The sequence below is a fragment of the Mixophyes fleayi genome, chromosome 5 (genome assembly GCF_038048845.1).
Source record: "Mixophyes fleayi isolate aMixFle1 chromosome 5, aMixFle1.hap1, whole genome shotgun sequence".
Classification (NCBI taxonomy): domain Eukaryota; kingdom Metazoa; phylum Chordata; class Amphibia; order Anura; family Limnodynastidae; genus Mixophyes; species Mixophyes fleayi.
In genome coordinates this window covers 180,020,907-180,037,282 of record NC_134406.1, presented here as the reverse complement: position 1 = coordinate 180,037,282, position 16,376 = coordinate 180,020,907, and the positions used below count along the sequence as shown (strand labels likewise).

General features: G+C 41.4%; 1 protein-coding gene across 1 annotated transcript in view; it reads right to left on the bottom strand.

The window, feature by feature from the left end:
- Nucleotides 1-16,376, bottom strand: part of GMPR (guanosine monophosphate reductase) — a 73,838-nt gene that overhangs the window by 47,813 nt on the left and 9,649 nt on the right. The window contains exons 2-4 of the mRNA XM_075213106.1: nucleotides 12,006-12,125; nucleotides 9,363-9,446; nucleotides 6,445-6,618 (exon numbers count right to left, since the gene is read on the bottom strand). Coding sequence (XP_075069207.1) covers nucleotides 6,445-6,618; nucleotides 9,363-9,446; nucleotides 12,006-12,125 — 378 coding nt within the window. The remainder of the gene's footprint in view (nucleotides 1-6,444; nucleotides 6,619-9,362; nucleotides 9,447-12,005; nucleotides 12,126-16,376) is intronic.

The following is a 16,376-nucleotide window of genomic DNA, read 5'->3' as shown; positions in this document are numbered from 1 at the left end:
CCAGAAATATTAATGCACAATTAGGGAGGACACCCCAAAAACACTGAGGAGTGCTAAAAATTATTGAGTAGATACTGCTGACAGATATGACTTTTGACAGCCAGAAATATTAATGCACAATTAGGGAGGACACCCCAAAAACACTGAGGAGTGCTAAAAATTATTGAGTAGATACTGCTGACAGATATGACTTTTGACAGCCAGAAATATTAATGCACAATTAGGGAGGACACCCCAAAAACACTGAGGAGTGCTAAAAATTATTGAGTAGATACTGCTGACAGATATGACTTTTGACAGCCAGAAATATTAATGCACAATTAGGGAGGACACCCCAAAAACACTGAGGTGTGCTACAAATTATTTAGTAGATACTGCTGACAGATATGACTTTTGACAGCCAGAAATATTAATGCACAATTAGGGAGGACACCCCAAAAACACTGAGGAGTGCTAAAAATTATTGAGTAGATACTGCTGACAGAAATGACTTTTGACAGCCAGAAATATTAATGCACAATTAGGGAGGACACCCCAAAAACACTGAGGTGTGCTACAAATTATTTAGTAGATACTGCTGACAGATATGACTTTTGACAGCCAGAAATATTAATGCACAATTATGGGGGACACCCCAAAAGCGCTGGGGAGTGCCAAATATGAAGAAAAAATAATAAACCTCTATCCTCCTCTCTGCACTAGCGATTTTGGTTAGAGCAATTGCAAGAACAATATGGTATTCTCTGTCCCTGCTCTAATTAGCCTATGACTACACCCTGCTCTCTCCCTCTGTCAAATGGCGATGGATTGCTGTGGAGGCGTGTATTTATAAAGTTGAAGTATCGCGAGAACCGAGTCCCGAGATCCGACGACGTCACAATGACGTTCGGCCTCGATTTGGATTCGGAATGGGCGGGAGAGTACCGAGCTGCTCAGCTCGGTACTCGGATACCCAAAGTTCGGGTGGGTTCGGTTCTCGGAGAACCGGACCCGCCCATCTCTAATTAAAATATACAGATATCCTTAGATGCCACCTTAAACATTTTTTTACATAGCATGATCTATGTTCACTACGTAAAACTACTTACCGCACTAGTTGCAGAACACTGTACACTAAAGTATAGCATAAAAGCACTATGGAACTAATCTAGGTGTGGACACATATGTACTCAGAATGTGAATAGGGAAAAGATGCATGTAAAAAAAAAGCATATTTCCATGCATATGTTTAGTCGTACGCTTCTCAAGATGCAACAAAAATACTTTGCCTCAAGATAGTGTAGAGATGTGGCTTGACAGCGTTAATATTAAATGCTAAATATGCATTGCCCAACTTGTACACAATATAATGATGTGTCATATATACAAAAAAGAATAGTGTCTTAGTTGTGTTATTAATAAACGTGAGACGTTTTCAATATGAAATGTAAATAAATACAAACACAAATATAAAATAGAATGTATCATTAATGTATGATGTTGCATAAGGCATTGAACCTTTGAACAGATCACTACAGGACCTAAAATGTATGGAGAAGCAAATGGGAAGAGTCTAAGTGGTGCTATCCTCGCATTTCCTCCAAATTCAGAAAGTGATAAAGAGAGAGACAAAAATCAACAAATTAAACTCATCAATCAAATGTTCTGCTCTGTGGAGAAAAGTGGAAAAGTTGACTAATCGTAAACATGAGAGTGCACTTGAAGGGAGATGCATCTGCCAGAGAATTTAGAAAATTACTGCTCAGTATTGGAAATGATAATGTGTCAAAAAAAAGGCTGCACAATGTAAATGACTGACAGATGGATAACTTGGTTTGCACCCTGGAAGTACTGACCAGCAATATTTACCATGTTGTGCTCAAGTTGTGTGGACCTAGCAGTACCGAGCTTGGATTTATGAATGAGCCACTGAAACACCAAAGAATGACACCGATAGGGCTATTAACAGGTTTCTGCTACACTATTTTCCTGATGAAGACTGGACATTGGAGTCAGTGGACAGCTCTATGAATAAGAAGACTCACATAACTACCCTATGGAATGCCTCAGCTCTCTCAATCCTTCAGAAATGCATCTTCTTAACCTGACTGTTGTTGAAGAACCTAAATGTCCCACAACTCTGCAACTGAAATGACGACACAGCTGGAAACCCCACATTAAAGAGGCCATATCAAGCAAAAGCAAGCTGTGTTTTGCAATCACCATCAACAAGGCTCAGGGATAGTCCTTCAAAATGGCCAGGATCAGCTTGAGGCTTCTTACACAATTGTACATCACCTGCTTGAGAGCCAACAACAAGAAGCAACGTGTAACCTGCCAGTAAGCATATGACTTTAACGGGTCAATGTCCCTTTTCCCTACCTCTGTGCTCTTTCCTAGCCTGAAACACTGATGTAGCAGAGACATGCAAGTGTTAGAGGAACACCACTGTTCATCTAAAGTATTTAGCATTAGAATATAGACCCACTGGGAGGGGAATATATATTTTTCTTATCTTTGGTACTCTACTTATTAATGTTTATGCAATTAATTCTAAATAAATAAATAAATAAAAATCGAAGTAATAAGTCAATTTTAATCTGCAAATGATGCCACTATGATGTACTGCTTACGTGGATCTTAAAATGAAATGCTTTGACTAGACGTGGTTATGCCTAATGTTAAACAATTACAGCCAATGTCCTAAATTTAGTGTATAAATGAGACTTTATGGAAGATAGTGAGTCACGAATTACGTGTCAGAGGGTGTGAACAAACCCTGTAGGTGCTTTTTGGCAACAAGTTTAACTCATGAACTGCCTGGAGTTTTTAGAAAAACATTCCACTGAAAACTGATTGTGTGCTGTTAGCATTACAAGGCCTGATACAACTATAGGTGATTGTATAACAAACCTGAGCATCAAAGAGAATAGTTGGAACTTTAAATTATTATATTCTTAAAGAGAAAACCCACTTCTCTAATTCTTTCCAGCATGCTGTCTGTACCATCTCTCTCTTTATAAAACATAACAAACATTTCAAATCATCTTTCCTTCCATTGAAAATCTATTGCAATGAATGTATTCATGACCTGCCGGCTTGGCAAATATCCATCGCTGCCTCGTTTCTATCAACAATTACTGCAACCCATTAGCATTTCTCAAAATGAAATTCTACTGAGACAGCGAGGTAATGATTCCTGGGTCCCAAATACACTGAGCATTCAGTTTACAGAAGGATTGCTATTTTCAACAAGCACAAACATCTCCATCCTTGTCACACCCAATTTTCTGTTAGTCATTCGGATGTAGTTTTCCATGGCTGTAAGGAAAGTTCTAGTAAGAAGTACAAGGAAATATTCCACTAAACAAAATGAACAAAATATGTTTTGCATGTTTTTGCTGCAGTTTATGTAAAACGGAAGCTCGCACTCACACATATGTTAACAGTCAAATAACTAAACAAATAAAATGCAGCTCCAACTGATAATTTATATCATGCTTACACAAGTGACTAATACAATACCAAGCCCAGTTGTAATGGTTTCTGTAAAAGCCCTGTGCAGCTAGAACTTTGGGGAATGGACCCCACTGGTTGCAATGCAGGGGCTAGAAACAGGAGTGCACCAATATAGAGGTACTTTCACAGTGGATGAAGTGAATACTTCATCAGTATTGAATGCTAAAAAGAAAATTGGTGCCAGCAGCTTAGCACCATGAATTTGGACAATGCTCTGCAGCAAATAGTGTGCTATGAGAGGAAAGGGCGTCAGGTATAATGTTTGAAAGTAAACTGTACTTGTAGTCAATTAACAAGCCAAGGTTTCCAAGCAACCAGGTCATCAGGACTTATAAAGAAACCCTGATAGCAGTGCTGGACATACTAGCAGTCTCTAGATTTAGCATACACAAAGTTATTGACAGAGGTGAAATAAACAATAGGAGAAATCAGAATTGTAGCCAGGAACTGTGCAGGGGTCTGGTGCACGGCATATCAGGAACAATGGAAATGCTAGACACGGTGATATGCAGACAATAATCTGGCAACATGGCAGTCAGAGCACTGGGTTAACAAAGTGTCTAAAGTGTGCCTGGCTCCGATGTTGATGCCAGCACTGAGAATATAAGAAAGTCTTCCTATCGCCTAAGCGCTGTTTGCACATAGCGGCTAGATCAGAACATGCCGCCGAGTGGCTGATTCCAGAGACCTGCATTCCCAGCCTGCACACCAATCACCAAAATGTGACTTGACCTGATAGACTGCGAGAAAACCCTATATAACCATGACTGCCTGGGGTTTGCACCAAAGGTGCTGTAGTGTGTGACACTAGTTCTTGAAACCAGTAAACAAAGCAGATTCAATTCCATTGACCATTATAAAATACAGAGTCCCAGTAAATAAATAGCATACAAAGCAACCTCCACTCTGACAATCGACAACAATATAGTCTCTTTCTGTCACCAGTTTAATATACAGATCCTCATTCTGGTCAAAAGTATAATCTACAGAGCTCCATTCTAGTGACTACCACCCGCTCTCCTCTTGTCCTGATAGCGAAAGTAAAGTGTAACCATTTTTATAACTTCCATGCACCCTCTTTGCTGCACAGCATACACTGGAGCTAATTTTGAGGACAATTAATGCAGACACAGCAGTCAAAAGAGTTGAGTGTTCCAGTAACTAAGTAGTACTATGATTCTACAGTGTTTACAGAGTTAGTATGTGTTTGTAAAGATCTCTCTCTAAAACTAGGGTAACCCATCTGTTGTGTTCAAAATATCAATTGGAATCCTTTGCACAAATTTAAATTTAAACTCTGCCAAGTTAGCAGCAGGGCTATTCACACTTAGGATAATCAATATAAAAAGAAATAAGGCTCTCAGTATATATTATTTCTATTATCTCTTATTTATAAGGTGCCACAAGGAGTCCGCAGCGCTGTACAATGGGGGTTTGAACACACAACAAAATTACATAGTTACAGAAATAACAAAATTTCATAACTACAAACATCAACATGTACATTATTACAGCTCGCAAAATGACTCGCTAGGAGAGAGGCTCCTGCTCATGAGAGCTTTCATTCTAAAGGAGACTGGAAGACACAATAAGGGAGATTCTAATGTGGGCAGAGGTTGGGGTACTAGAAGTGGCAAAGTTTGGTGTAAGGCTGGTAGGCTTGAAAGAAGAGTTTTTAGGGTACATTTGAAGTCTTGTAGACTGGTGGATAGTGTAATTGGGCGTTGGTGTGCGTTCCAAAGCTTGGGAGCAGCATGGATGAAATTCTAAAGGCAGAAGTGGGAACAGGCAATCAGTGGGGAGGTGAGGTGGTGGTCTTTGGCAGAGCGGAGTGGGCAGGATGAAGTTGTTTGTGAAACTGAGGTTGGAGATGTGTGGTTGAGGGATTTATAGCGAGGGTGAGGAGTATGGACTGGATTCAGTATGCTACAGGAAACAAATATAGAAATGGCAGAGTGCGGAGATAGAGCAGTAAGATAAGAAAATGAGACAGACAGCAGCAATGAGTATGGATTGAATCAGTGACAGTTGAAGTGTAGAGAGACAAGAACAAGAGGTCGATAACAGAATTTTGGGAGATGTTGACAGGATGGGGGGGAGGAGGTGGAGGCAGGGGTAGAGACAGAAGAAGCGGTTGGTAAAGTAGGAGGTGAACCAAGAGAGTACAGTATCACAGAGGCCCAAGGGAGTGGAATAATTCCAATGGATGTTCCCTGTGCTAACATGATACATTCTTGCTCTAAGTCAGTCATTCCCAACTCCAGCCCTCATGGAACCCTAACACTGCATGTTTTCCATATATCTTTGCTGGAACACAGACGTATTCATTACTGACCGATACATTTTGAAAGATCCACAGGTTGTACTAATTATTTCACTTGTGACTTGGAAAACCTGCACTGTTAGGGGTCCCTGAGGACTGGAGTTGGGAAACAGTGCTCTAAGTGATGCAGATGATACCATAGGATCGATCATAAGGCTTATTTTTTTTACATTTTCTTTAACATTGTGAGACTTCTGTATAATCTACCATTCACATTTTTGCTTATGTCGCTCTTACTCCTTAGCTCTAAGCAGGAACGTAGCAAGGAACCATGGCGCTTGGAGCAAGCACATGCTACGCCGCCCATTCCAAGTACCAAAGTATGCTGCTAATTTGCTTGCGCTTAAACAATGGCCTTCTCCAATCAAGCCCATGACACAATAGAGTCTCAAACATTACATAGTTCTAAGCACACTTATGTATTTTATGGGCATGCACCTGTGTGGCACACAAGCAAACATATGTATTGTGCCACACATTATTTCCTGTTCGGAAATGTCCCATGTTAGCTATACTTGACCAGTTCACAATTCCTGTAACCAAGGGATTTCTAAAATTATCACCTACACATTAGAAAATGTAAGATTTGGGTATGTTTAGCAGGGTGAGGTTAGATAACTTACCATGATAGTGTGATTTGGAAATTTGCCACGTACAGTCTTCACAAATTCTACAAAGTGTTCTGAATATCCATTAGCTACATCCAAACAAATATATTTGATTTGAGGAATGGCTTCCAGGACGCTGCTCAACCTCTCCAAATCTGCTTGACTGCTACCCGAGCTGGCTGCTACATGCTGCAATCGTACACAATGAAATATAAGATGAAAGTCTTATTTAATGACATGCAAATGTCCTTCCGTCCAGTGTTTCTCAAATCTGGTCTTCAGCAACCACTAACAGTGCATTTTTCCAGGTCTCCTGACAGAATCACAAGTGAAATAATTAGTATCAAATGTTCTGAAATATGTCAGTCAGTTATACACCTGTGTTCCAGCAGGGAGATATAGAAAACATGCACTGTTAGTGGTCCCCGAGGACTGTATTTGAGAAACGCTGCCTTAGATCACAGCAACCAATCAAATACTAGAAATGTACTAGAAATGTTGCTCTGAGGAAAGCTTAAAGGCTTTCCCCAGAGCAACATTTTTAAGAGGCCCCTGCCCCAGCTCCGCTCATATCCTCCCCCATAAATCCATAGTTGCCTACTCTCCCAGAATTTCCGGGAGACTCCCGAATTCTGTGAGTCCTCCTGGACTCCCGAGGGAGTAGAGCAACCTCCCGGTTATTAAATTTTTCTATATTAAAGTAGCGGGTTAAGGGCTTATGATGCAAATTGTGCGTCGCTACCATGCCCACCCCCCCCCCCCCCAATCTCCCAGAGTATCTCTTGCCACAGTTGGTAAGTATGCATAAATCTAAACAATCCAATAGCAATTCAGTGCAACAAATTACATTCATCTTTACCAATCTAACAGCTGTCTAAATTATATATGAATTAATTTTATCGTCAGTAGATATCTGACTAAATCAATATGGAGCCAGACTGAAAGGGACTTTAGAGACATGTTTTCCTCATGAAGCTATATGGCTCTTGTATTATTGATGCGAATGGTCCACAGCACACAACGTTAGCCTATGTGAGTGCAAGAGACAGGCAGCGCCATTGATGCGCTCTGTAACAAATCTGTAATCCACTCTAACTGTATCAATTATTCTACTCTAATGACACAAAAATTTTAATTACACCGTAATAACTGGGGATACTTTGCAGTTTCATGACCAGACCATATGTAGTATATTTACTCTGTATTGATCCATGAGAATAAGCAAGTGAATCTTTTTTTGGGGGGCAGAAACTATTGGATTGCTGACAAGTTAGCTACAGTTAGAATGAGAGCACACCTAAAACTTTATTTTTATCAGGGGCTGGCTGGGCTGGGGGGCAGGTGGGTGTCTGCCCTTGGGCCAGGATCTTAATTGGCTGCCTAGGGGGCTGGGTCACTGGGCTACCTGCAATTTTTCCCCTTTAAAATGTACCCAATAGGCTGCCGAGCCCCCCCCCCCCCCCCCCCCGCCATGTCGTATTCTAATCAACATCAGTGACCAGAAACTGGAGTGCCGGGCAGGGGCGTTCTGGCCCGGGAGGCAGCTCAGTCAGACCGCTATTAGGGCCGGGTGGGTAGGCCGGCCGGCCGCCCCCCCAGATGCAATATGCCCCATTTTCACCGGCGGCCGCATCTGATGACATGAGATGCGGCCGCGTCAGCGCACAGGCGGCCGCCTCACATGACAGGGGATGCGGCCGCGTCATCCGCATCCCGTTTCATGTGATCCGGCCGCCTGTGTGCCCCCCGGGCTTCCCTCTCCCAGCCCGCGCCTGGTGCCGGGCTGTCAGTAACAGCCTAGTTCCACGTGTGCAACCACAGTACCATGTATTTATGGTAGCAGATGTTAAGGCAGAAAGTTTATGTTTAGCGAACCTATTATTTCACTGTACTTTTCATATAAATATTCATAATTTATTACAGAAAACCTTAATTAATTGCATATTTCATTTGTACAAGTGTGAAAAACAAAGCTACATAAATTATACATCTTACAGCTTACAGAATGTTATTTAGATATGCCATACTTGTCAACCTTTTTAAACTTCTTTCTGGGAGAACCCAGGCAGGCGGGCGTGGTTGGAGGGCGGGAGGGGCTGGGCGCGGTGAATGGTGTCATTTTGGCCCCGCCCCCGCATCAAAAATGCAGTTTTTGTTGTGGGGGTGGGGCCAAAATGACACGATTCAGGGCTAATCGCGCCATTTTGACAGCAAGATGCCGTTTGCGGGATATTTGCCTGCTCTCCCGGGAGTCCGGGAGAGTTGGCAAGTATGAGATATGTTATAAATACTACAGATAATAGATATCTAGAGAAAGGCTTGTGTTTTCGTTTTAGCAGACATTGGTGTGGTCTAGCAAGTTGCCGAGTAGCCTCACTCCTTCTTGCAAGAGCATAACTACCATGGCTGCAGCTGATAAATCCCGATGTGTATATGTGAGTTTTTTGCCCTTGGTGTGTACATGGGAAAAAAAATTGCCGTGGGGCCCACAGATGTCTATTTAGGCCTCTGTCTCCTATTATCACATACTGTTAGGGACATTTATAAAAAGTGGTGCTTATAAAAAAAAGGTGCTGTAATCTATAGCATCCATTCAGAAGTTTGCTTTTATTTTTTTCAATTGTAGCTGAAGAATCAAAGTTAGAATCTGATTAGATGATATGAGTTACATTTTTCCTGTGCACCAGCTTTCATAAATGCTCCCCTATGTATTCTGTATTGGTTCTTTCATAAGAACATACTGATAAACCCACTCTTCCCTATATTGTATACACAACATTGATACTAATGCTATATTTGATAAGCCAAGCCAGTCAAACATTTACAAATGTCACCTCCTTGTGATATCATTTTTTAGGACACTAAATAGCTTGGTATTTTTTCAACATTAAATTTTTAATTATGCAATTGGGACATGGAGCAAGGAGTTATACCTCGAGACATTCAGGAGACGATGATGCAAAATTCTTCCAGTCTTCTAATGAATAATGCTTGTGAATTGCAGTAAACAGTGCATGCTAAAAGACACAAAGGAATAAAAAAGTTGAAAACCTTGGTACATTTAAGGAAACATTTAGATTCTGCATGGGAGGGGTAGTAAGGAACTTGTAGAGGTCCAGTGTGCCACATCTAATGGTCAAAATATCAACGTAATAAAATGTTAAAATGCTATAACAATTGCATTGTGGCACTGCAGGTCATACAATTATTAGAGCCCATAAAAAGTGTGAATACATCTATAATTTGCAAAAAAACAACAACTATCTTTGACACCATTTGAGATTACTAGTCATTAAAGATAACAATATCCTTTTGCTATGGTGGCTGTGTTAGGACATTCCTCATCCACGTAAGAGATTAACAAAGATTATATACTTCCCATTTGTCTATACACTGTACTGAAACAATACTTACACTCAGGGCCGTAACTAGGGCTGTGCGACAGGGGCTATCGCATAGTGCGCAACGCTGAAGGGGGGCGCAATTTAGGAATAATTTAGGTTAATTTGGTTAAAATTGAGGGCTAGGGGGCCCCATAGTAACTTCATACAGAGTGTGCATGTACTGTGCAGGAGTGAGTGTGTGAGCGGCGACCGGTCCAGCAGTAAACTGAATCTCAACATGGGGATCGAAGGACAGCAGTGTCGGAGCCCCATCTGATAGTACTGGGAGGATTCTAATCCTGACAGTACACAGCCACTTGGCAGTTTTAGGGAGCAAAGCACCGACTAGCTAATCTCAAGTAGTAAGCAGTCAGCCAGGGTGCTGCAACATTACACACACCACGCAGCAAAAAGCAGTTGCAGGTGTTAGTGAGGGAGTCTGCTGGTGTCATTGAGTATTTTCCTGCAACTGGGAGCGTTGGTGCACAGTTGACACTTACAGGTGGTCAGTGACTGTTTTGGTGAAGCGGCACCATTAGGAGTGGTCAGTAAGTAACGGCAGGTTATTGACAGTAATAGAAACATCAAACAATCTGTAAAACCCTTTAAGGTTGGCACAGTAAGCCCTTCCCATCATAGCTGAAGCTGCATTTTCCAACCGTGTTTTATCCATGGGGCTAAACTGCTGTCAGCTGCAACTGCCAGGATTGCTAGAATAACATATAATTGATGTCTATAGAACATTTTTAAAACACTTTTCTGTGATTTTTACTGACGTAACCACTGTAGATAAATCTCCAATGTAATACAATCTTTAAGGCAGTGTCACACTTGTAATTTTTCAGCTGTTTTTTTCCTCTGAGGAAAATTGCTCAATTTATTTTCATGAGTGATCTATAAGCAATTTTTTAGAATTTAAAAATTGCAATTGAGAATTGTGCTTTTGTCTGGCAATACTAATGACATGCAGAGAACACAAAGCAGCTACAATTTGATGTGTAACAGCAATGAATCTCCTGTGTTTTCCAGGTAATTATCAGCTATTATAAAGCTGCATTCTGAAGCAGAATTTTATCCACTGTCAGTAGCCGATCTTTAGAGGGCACCTCATTATATGCAGGACCTACACTGACCTATATGCTTTAAACACCATTAAAATGCAGTTAAAAACAGATGCACTCACCTCCCAGGTATAGGGGTTTACATCTAGCCCTTGGTGCTGGGATGCAGGCTTAAATGTTTTTATAAAAATATGAACTAATACCTCATGTTTTCTTATTTTGCTAACACACACAGATATGCAGTGTAAAGGATAAGCGCTGACAACTGTCTTTTTTGTTTTGTATACATATATGGGCATTTATATTGTCACGCAGCTGGTATTATATACAATATGGGATATACCAAGCACAGGCTTATTGCCAAGCAGCCGGTACCATATATAATGTGGGATATACCGAGCGCGGGCTTATTTTTCTCTGGTTTTGTTCCAAAATATTGCCTTATTGTCACAGCAGCTGTCCATCAAGCCTATTTAAGGCACATTTGGGTGTGGCTCACAAGCCAGCCTTTGCTAGATGTAAACCCCTATACCTGGGAGGTGAGTGCATCTGATTTTAACTGCATTTTAATAGTGTTTAAAGCATATAGGTCAGTGTAGGACCTGCACATAATTAGGTGCCCTCGACGCTGGGATGCAGGCTTAAATGTTTTGATCAAAATATGAACTAATACCTCATGTTTTCTTATTTGCTAGACACACACAGATATGCAGTGTAAAGGATAAGCACTGACAACCATCTTTTTTGTTTTGTATTATATCAAGCCTGATAGCGAATGTGTTTTTCGCTATTGAAACAAATGTTAACAAACTTTTCTTGTGTATGCGTATGTGGCAGTATGTATGCCTGACTTAAACCTGGCATATATGTTGCAGGTGAAGAGCTGGATGCATCTTCAGATGCCAACTACTCATCATATGGGGGTAAACATGCTATTATTTAGAGAGTGAATTAAGCCCAACTGCATCAGGCCCATAATATCTGCCAGAAAACAGTTAGGGTGACACAACGCTTAAAAAGGAGAGCCCTAAAACCACTAATTCATTTTTTGAACAATATGCTCTTTACAATGTAGGAAACTAAACAAATGTATTGTCTCAAGCCCACAACATTTTTATTGATTAAAACTCACCTTGCTCAAAGCCTTTGCCACCTCAAATGTGCCCACAGTATCCATATTTGCCGCAATTATGGGGATCCCGGTATAGGTTTGCTTAGAATTACGGAATGTAAAGGTGCGCACCAGATCTACCTGTAAAAAAATAGTTACAAATACATGAGTCTACAGAACCACAAACATGCATAAACAACAAGTACTAAATGTATTTGTTTATGTAAAATTGTTTTGCAAAAATGTAAAAACATAAATAGGTTAGAGCTAACATAATCATTGGTTGACAGTCTCTCTCTTGATCCTATTGCCTCCCAACTATTCCGCTCACTCTCACCCACTACATCTTACTCACCTCTTCAAACCATTTCTACTGGCACATTTTCATCCTCCTTTAAATACGCACAGGGCCGCCGAGAGGGGGGGGGGAGCGGGTACAGTTTACCCGGGCCCGGCCATGCCAGGGGATCCGGGCCGGGCCCCCGCTGCTAATTAATTTTTTTATTTTTTTATTTTTCTGTCTTGCGCTTTTTTTTTAAACTTTTTTTTTTTTTTTTTTCCCGCGGGGGGGGGGGGGGGGGGGGTCTTGGGTTTCTTGGGAGCTGGGAGGAAGAATAAATTAAAAAAAATAAAATAAAATAAATACTCACGTGATCGCGCGGCGCCGTGTCCCTCCTCTCCTCCATTAACACTGACTGCCGGGCGTGACGTCATCAAGTCACGCCTGTCAGTCAGTGAGGAGCGCCGCAGCCAGCAGGAAGAAAGAAGACAGAAGAGGAGACAGAAGAGCAGAAAAGAAAAGAAAGAAGTTGACAAAAGGTAAGTAAAGAAACGGAGAGGCAAGGGGAGGAAAACAGAGAGGGACAGTACTATAAAGAAAGGGACAGAGAAACAGAGGAGGAAAAAAAGGAGAGAGCCACAGAGGAATAAAAAAAATTGGGGAAAGAGGAACAGAGGAGGGGAAAAAAAGTGGGAGAGAGGAACAGAGGAGGGAAAAAAAGGAGAGAGCCACAGGGGAATAAAAAAAAAAAGTGGGAGAGAGGAACAGAGGAGGAAAAAAAGGAGAGAGTCACAGAGGAATAAAAAAAAATTGGGGAAAGAGGAACAGAGGAGGGGAAAAAAAGTGGGAGAGAGGAACAGAGGAGGGAAAAAAAGGAGAGAGCCACAGGGGAATAAAAAAAAAAGTGGGAGAGAGGAACAGAGGAGGAAAAAAGGAGAGAGCCACAGAGGAATAAAAAAAAATTGGGGAAAGAGGAACAGAGGAGGGGAAAAAAAGTGGGAGAGAGGAACAGAGGAGGGAAAAAAAGGAGAGAGCCACAGGGGAATAAAAAAAAAAGTGGGAGAGAGGAACAGAGGAGGAAAAAAAGTGGGAGAGAGGCACAAAGTAAAAAAGAAGGGGGAAAAGCAGCATGGAGGTCGCAGTGTGAGCATAAGGGGGTACAGTGTAGTTGTGATGAAGGGGCACAGTATTGTGTGTGTAATGGCACAGGGGGCTTGTTGCAATGTAGTGTGTGTGAGGTAGGTGGCAGCTAATTAATGGGCGCTATTTTGTTTGTAGGGTGATGGTGAGGCAATTTAATAGTAGGGACTATTAATTTAAGATGGGGTGGTTTGGGGCTATTGAATCTTGGGGTGAGTTTAGGGAGAATGAGGTCTATTTATTAAATGTGACTATGAATTATTTAATGGCAGTGATGGTTGCGGGAAATAGGTATTGCTGGGGCTGTTTGCAGGAAGGGATATAGGTTTATTTATTAAATGTGAATAGTATTATTTTAATGTTGGGGCTGGAGGAAGGCCTAATTATTAATCGTGGGTGCTATTGATTTAACGCTGGGGCTGGCTGTAATTTTCTAAATGTAGCCATTTTTTTTTCAAAATAGGTCCTTCAACATTTCTGGATCCGGACAAGCCACAACTAAAGAAAGCAGCAGCCACAGGTGGAGAAAGTGAGAAGAACAGGTAGGAGAGAGCAGCACAGTGTATGAAATGTTGTGATTCTAGTAGGGACAATACCAATTTTTGGTGAATGTTGTGTCCAATGTAAGGTGTAGGCCAAGACTGAACTGTTTGTGTACACACTGCATTGTTTGTATACTACCCTGTGGTGGTAGATGTCCTGAAAGTCAGGAGTGCTTGAACATATGTGACGCTCCGGCGAATTGAGAGCCTAGTGGTTTTTATGTTAGCCACGCCCCAATGGCACGTTTGCCACGCCCCCAAATGCATGACCACACCTCCCCAAAAAAAATTGGCTAGCCACGCCCCTGAATATATGACCATACACTTAATTTTTTTGCGCCGCCTTAATTTTGGGGCTTACTTCACTATGAGGGGGGCCCCATGGATTTGTTGTACCCGGGCCCTGAATTCTTCTTGGCAGCCCTGAATACGCACTCATGTCTCCGATTCTCAAAAGAAACCACATTTGACTCCGCCTCACTCTCCAACTACTGCACTCCAACTCTCCTCCCCTTTGCTTCTAAACTACTTGCTCAACCACCTAACCCACTTTCTCTCCTTTCACTCACTTCTCATCTCTTTGCAATCATGTTTCTGCCCTCAACATTCTATTGAGACTGCCCTCACAAAATGATCTACTTACAGCAAAGATTAAGGGTCCCTTTTCCATGCCCATCCTCTTGGACCCTTCTGCTACTTTTAACACTGTTGATCACTCTTTGCTCCTTCATACCGACCACTCCATTGACTTTTGTGACATAGCAGTTTATTGGTTCAATTCTTGTTCTTTAAACAACTCGATCAGTGTCCCTACTTTTGGCACACCTCCTCTCCACTCTCACTATACTTTGGAGTACCACATGGCTCTGTTTTCAGTACTTTACTTTTCTCACTGTACACCTCTTCTCTCGTTGAACTTCTTTGCTCATTTGGCATCTAGTATCGCCCCTTCATACTTCTCAAATTTCATCTCAAAATATTCTCCCTAACACATTCTTAGGTGTACCTCAGACCTGTGTCTTGCTTGGTCTCTGACAATCACACAGAGTTCCATTTTGTCATTAAGAAGGAATAGCTCACTTGATAAAGTACCCATCATCGGGCATCAGGTCCGGCCTGGGGAAGGCTGAACCAATGATTGAGTCCTGTTCCTACAGATGATCAGCCCAATGCGGAATAGCATTGGCCTCTCTTGGAGCTCCTCGCCGGTGGGTACCAGGGAAAATTCTGTACAATATAGTGCAAGCACTTGTGGCACTACAAGTGTCAGGATGCACTGACAGCGCATGACTGTTGCATGCTGAAGCTTGTAGAACTACAAGAACCAGCATACACATAGGCAACAAATGTAGTGCCACAAATGTGCACTACAAGTGTTGTCTCAATCCTGCAAAAAAAATAAAATTGTTATTGCCCCCTTACTAAGTGAAATAGTAGTACCCCCGGTGTTAATGCCTAAACTCGTAGTGCCCCACGTTACAAATAATCTAAATAGCATTGCCCCAAATATAAAAAAATAAATAAATAAATAGTGGTACCCCATAATTATCTGAATAAAGAATGGTGCCCACTTATTTTCAAAATAAAGAATGATGCACCCGGCATACCAAAAATGAATAGTAGTAGTAATAATAATAATAATAATAATAATAATAATAATAATAATAATAATAATAATTTTATTTATATGGTGCTTTTCTCCAATAGGACTCAAAGTGCTTTACATATGTAGATTAAAAACACATGGTACAAAATAAACATATACAGGATTAACAGAGTACAGAAAAGAGAGCTAAGCATTTGTTTTTTTTAGAAAATGATTGGGCACTAATGAAATGCTTCATTAAACAGGTAAGTCTTTAGTTTGTTTTGAAGGTAACTAGAGTAGGAGCCTGGCGGACTGAACGAAGCAGCAAGTTCCAGAAAGTAGGAGCCACAAGGTTAATTGCTTTTAGTCCCAAATGAAGCATGGGAGAATCAGAAGCTGCTTCAACTTCCCAGGACCCTGGCTGTGTAGGGCTTTGAATTTTAATAAGCCAATCTTGAAACAGATTCATCATCTTATAGGCAGCCAGTGAAGAGAATGGTGAACAGGAGTTATGTGGCAGAAACAGGACTGGCAAGTTAACAGCCTGGCTGTTGCATTTCTGGGAGACCCAAACAGATGTCTGATTATTTCAGAATCTACTTGGGTCTCCCCAAGTACCCATTGGTAGCTTGATAACTTCAAATAGCATATGAGATAGGATAAGCCCTGTGGAACACCACATGACAGGAGCTCTAGGGCAGATGAGTATACTCCTGAAGACACTCTATGACCTGCCAGTGAGAAACTAATTGAAGGACTGTGCCATCCATTTGTGTCAACACAAATTCTTCAGGCACTCTATTAAAATCTCATGGTTCACGGTACCAAATGCTGCAGAGAAG